This window comes from Sinocyclocheilus anshuiensis, unplaced genomic scaffold (assembly GCF_001515605.1).
Source record: "Sinocyclocheilus anshuiensis isolate Anshui unplaced genomic scaffold, SAMN03320099.WGS_v1.1 scaffold1543, whole genome shotgun sequence".
Taxonomy (NCBI): domain Eukaryota; kingdom Metazoa; phylum Chordata; class Actinopteri; order Cypriniformes; family Cyprinidae; genus Sinocyclocheilus; species Sinocyclocheilus anshuiensis.
The window spans coordinates 732109-736902 of NW_015551074.1; the positions used below are offsets into that span (position 1 = coordinate 732109).

General features: G+C 34.9%; 1 protein-coding gene across 1 annotated transcript in view; it reads left to right on the plus strand.

Annotated features, from left to right (window-relative positions):
- Nucleotides 1-4794, plus strand: part of LOC107662214 (dual specificity protein phosphatase 16-like) — a 27286-nt gene that overhangs the window by 10126 nt on the left and 12366 nt on the right. Inside the window, exons 4-5 of the mRNA XM_016452145.1 lie at nt 2689-2852; nt 2923-3082. Coding sequence (XP_016307631.1) covers nt 2689-2852; nt 2923-3082 — 324 coding nt within the window. The remainder of the gene's footprint in view (nt 1-2688; nt 2853-2922; nt 3083-4794) is intronic.

Sequence of the window (4794 nt, forward strand, 5' to 3'; positions counted from 1 at the left end):
CACACACACACACACACACACACACACACACACACTTTAACAGTGTTTTTTTTAGTCTGTTCTGCTCATATATCATTACTTTGACTCTAGTATTTGAGGTACAAACACTCAGTCCAGCTTTAGTATGACCTCATCATTACATAACCGCACACGCGTGTGTGTGTGTGTGTGTGTGTCACTCACCGCTGACATCACACAGGAAGTGAACCCAGAGATGGAGAGGAACTGAAGCTCGCTGGACTTTTGTTTCGTGTGTTTGTTCCTCTTTTGCATGTTACTGTAAGATAATCAGCTGAGCGTTGTGTAACACTAGAACACACGGTTCATCGCTCAGACTGACTCTTGATCAGATACCGTATCATACGTGTTCAGATGATCAGACGTCACTCGTCAGTGTGTGCTTGATCTAGTCAGGTGAACATGTTCGGTGTGTCTGATTTACGAACTCGTTGACTTGATTAATGTGACCCGTGTTGCACGGCTCTATTAGTGTGAATGTTCGGCCCTTCTTCACTGTATTCATATGCTTATTCATAATCATACTTTTTGACGTTTTTATTAATATTTTGAATGATTTTTTATTCTTCAGCCCTCTACGAACACCTTGGCAATTGAATCGCCATTGGCTAGTAAATGTTTTTGTTTACTCGCCAGACTGATAAATACACACACACACCCACACATACACACACACACATATACACACACACATAACAAAAATACTGATTAGATAATAATGATACGAATTCTACTAATAAGAACAATATAAAACGCACCAAGGATTAATGAGCTACTGGATTCATGAATATTAATCAGGTTGTGTGCGTTCGCTCGAACTGATTTGCTGAAATCAAAACAGGGACGATAATAGGTGAGCACCAGCCAATGAGATTGCCGTTTGCGCATTAGTTCCGCCCACTACCGGAGAAAGCGGTAGTTCTTAAAAGCGGAAGAATTCCAAAGGAACTCCGTTAATTTGACAGCAAAATACAACAAAGAATATCGTTTACATGTAGCGCGCATAGCGAGCAGTGCGCCTTCACACTGGAGTTTACGGTACGATAAATACAGGTGCGCTGCGCATCCATTCAGATGAATTGAAAAACAGCACAGATCACTTGACGGAGAGTGAAACTCTGAAGCACTCAGTCAGAGAGTGTTCGGCGAGTGAAAATATATCTGAGCTAAACTTATACTTAGCCTCCAACTCACACACTGGCGAGAAAAATATGAGAATTGATTAGCCATTGATTAATATTAGACATCATTTAGTCACCCAGAGTAAAGGTTTAGTCGCATATACGAGCGATTTACTAAAATCTGAGAATTTATTAGCAATTGGTTAGTATTAGACATCATTTAGTCGCCAGAGTGAAGATTTAGTCGCATATGCGAGTGATTTACTCGCAATGTAGAGGGTTGTTCTTATATGTTCTGTTTTAATTTTAATTGTATTTAACTTTTTGTGAATTATGTGATGTGCTTTTGTCATTCAGTTGTAGTTAGGGTTTGTTTTAGTTCTTATTTAGTTTTTTTTTAATCCCAGTTAATAATTTTAGTGCCTCAACCTTTTAGTTTTTTTAGGCTTCATTTCATTTCGTTTTTTACTTTTAGTCTGTTTTAGTTTTAATTGTATTTTTTAGTTTTTATTTAATTTTTTAAATTTATTTTACAGTTAGTAATAAGTTTAGTGCTTTTGCTTTTTAAAAATATAACTATTTAAGTTTAATTTAATTTAAGTTTTATTCAGTTTTAGTTTTTATTTAATCCCAGTTAATAATTTTAGTGCTTCAACTTTTTAAATATTACTATTTAGGTTTCCATTAATGTAGTTTTTCAGTTTTAGTCTGTTTTAGCTCAGTTTTAGTAGTTTTTTGTTGTTGTAATTTTTTAGTTGTAGTTTTATTTTATTTTATGGTTAGTAATTTTAGTGCCTCAGCTTTTTTAATATGACTATTTAAGTTCAATTTAATTTCAGTTTTATTTTTTATTTAACAATTTTATTTAATTTTTTAAATTTTAGAGTTAGTAATTTTAGTGGCTCAGCTTTTTAAAATATGACTAAGTTTAATTTAATTTCAGTTTTAGTTCAGTTTTATATTTTAGTTTTAATTTAATTTTTTTTTTTTTACAGTTAGTAATTTTAGTGCTTCAGCTTTTTTAAAAATATGACTATTTAAGTTTAATTTAATTTCAGTTTTAGTTTGTTTTAGTTCAGTTTTAGTTTCTATTTAATCCCAGTTTATAACTTTAGTGCTTCAACCTTTTAAATATTACTATTTAGGTTTCCATTAATTTAGTTTTTCAGTTTTAGTAGTTTTTTTTTTAGTTATAGTTTTATTTAATTTTTTTATTTTATAGTTAGTAATTTTAGTGCCTCAGCTTTTTAAAATATGACTATTTAAGTTGAATTTAATTTCAGTTTTTTTTATTTTTTTATTTTAGTAATTTTAGTGCTTCAGCTCTAACTTATTTAGTTGCCAAGGCAGCATTTCTAATTCTAAGTTGTAATTTTTAATTTTGCAGTGTTCGTTCTCATCTAAAGTTATTTATAGTGATGACAGACCGACACAAACCTAGATGCAAACTTAAAGACATGATTTGCTCTGCACATGAATCTCTTTCAGCAGGTCTTCATCTTCATGCGGCCTCATAAAACACCAGTCTGTGTTCTGTCCTGGTCCGCAGGTGGTTTTGTGGCCTTCTCGCAGCTGTTCCCGGGTCTGTGTGAAGGGAAGTCCACGCTGGTGCCGTCCTGTATCTCTCAGCCCTGTCTCCCTGTGAGCAGCAGCGGGCCGACGCGGATCCTGCCACACCTGTACCTGGGCTGCCAAAGAGACGTGCTCAACCAGGTGACGCTCACTGCAGACACGAGTTACAAGCACGTCACACGAACTCGTGCTGAAGTCTGTGTTCCCGCAGGAGCTCATGCAGCAGAACGACATCGCTTACGTGCTCAACGCCAGCAACACCTGCCCCAAACCAGACTTCATCCCCGACTCGCATTTCTTGCGCGTGCCTGTCAACGACAGCTTCTGCGAGAAGATCCTGCCCTGGCTGGAGCGATCCGTGGAGTTCATAGGTCAGACACCATCATCTGTCGATGCGTCTTTGGAGGTTTTTATTTTTCCATTCCAGAGGGAAAATACATACAATGACCATGGCACACACATAATTTCTAGCAAAAAACAGACACACTATTGTTAATATGAATACAGTATTATTACAAAGTACGTATGCCATCAGTCCTGGAAACAAAATTATCAAATATTACAGAATAAATGTATTTTCACCTTTTAACAACAACTGTATACAATAGAACCTGGGGAGCTAAAAAAAAAGACTTTAAAGACAGTTCAGGAAAATTCTGAGCGTATTGGTTTAATACAGTGGTTCCCAAACTTTTTGCAGCGTGCACCCCTTTCTAGTGTTTGACACATGTCAAGCACCCCCACCACCGTACTCCGGTTAAACACCACATTTTTTACTGCAATACAAGTATAAATACAAGTATTCACTGTATACAGGGCTTGACATTAACTCTTTTGCTCATCAGCCACTGTTAATGGTTTTCCAAAATTACTAGCCACTCAGCATTTTCACTGGCCACAATTTTGTTGCTGGAAAATTACATTTTATATGACTAAAGTTACTGCATATTAAAATTTATTTGAATTGATTTCCAGGTCTTTCTTTTTTTTTGCCTATAAAAAGGGCATTTCTATGGAAGCCCGTTTCCGCCACTGAATGAAAAAAAAAGGTAATTGCGACTTTTTATCTCACAATTCTGACTTTTTTTCTCAGAATTGCGAGATATAAACTCGCAATTGCACTGCAAAAAATGGCTTATCTTGCTTAGTATTTTTGTCTTGTTTCCAGGGAGAAAAAAAAACGAAATGAAGTGCATTTTGCTTAAAACAAGTAAAATTATCTGCCAGTGGGGTAAGTAAAATACTCTTGTTTTAAGCTAAATGCACTTAATTTAGTTTTTTCTCCCTGGAAACAAGACTAAATATCTTAAGTCAATTGGCTTATCTAGTAAAAGTATCTTGATTTAAGAATTTTTAGATATTTTGACTAGAAACAAGACAAAAATACTAAGTAAGATAAGCCATTTTTTGCAGTGTGCGAGTTAAAGTCCAATTTTGAGGGGGGAAAAAAGACTGACATGTTCTCAGAATTGCAAGTTTATATCTAAGTTTATATTTCTGAGAAAAAAAGTCAGAATTGCGAGATAAAAAGTCGCAATTACCTCTTTTATTTTTAATTTTTAATCGGAAACGGGCTTCCATACATTTCCCCCTAACCTAATAAGGTTAAATGCATGTGTCATCTTTCATATCAAATTCTTACATTTTATTCATAATTTCACTTAATATAATAAGACTCTATAGGGCTGTTACCAAGCAGCTGAAGTGGCATTTAGATGCATTTACACAGACAATTTAATGAAGCTGAAATGTAGCATGAATGCATTAACACTGCAAAATTACAACAGCATAAATAATGCTGTGAGCTTGGTGTTTTACATCAGGTTTTTTTATTTACAAATATGAAAAGTTGTAATAAAATAAAAATAAAAAGTTACTTTTAAATTTGAAAGTAACCCGCCAGCAGGTGGCAGCAAGTTGCCTGTCTTAATGAGCGAGTCATTGAGGCATTCAAACGAATCATTGACTCAAATTATTAATTCAAAAATGCGAACCATTCAGTAGCCTAACGAAACACCGCTGACGCTGTGTGTTGCTCAGAGATGCGCGACAGTTCTGCTGCTAAGTTTGTTTGGAACTATTT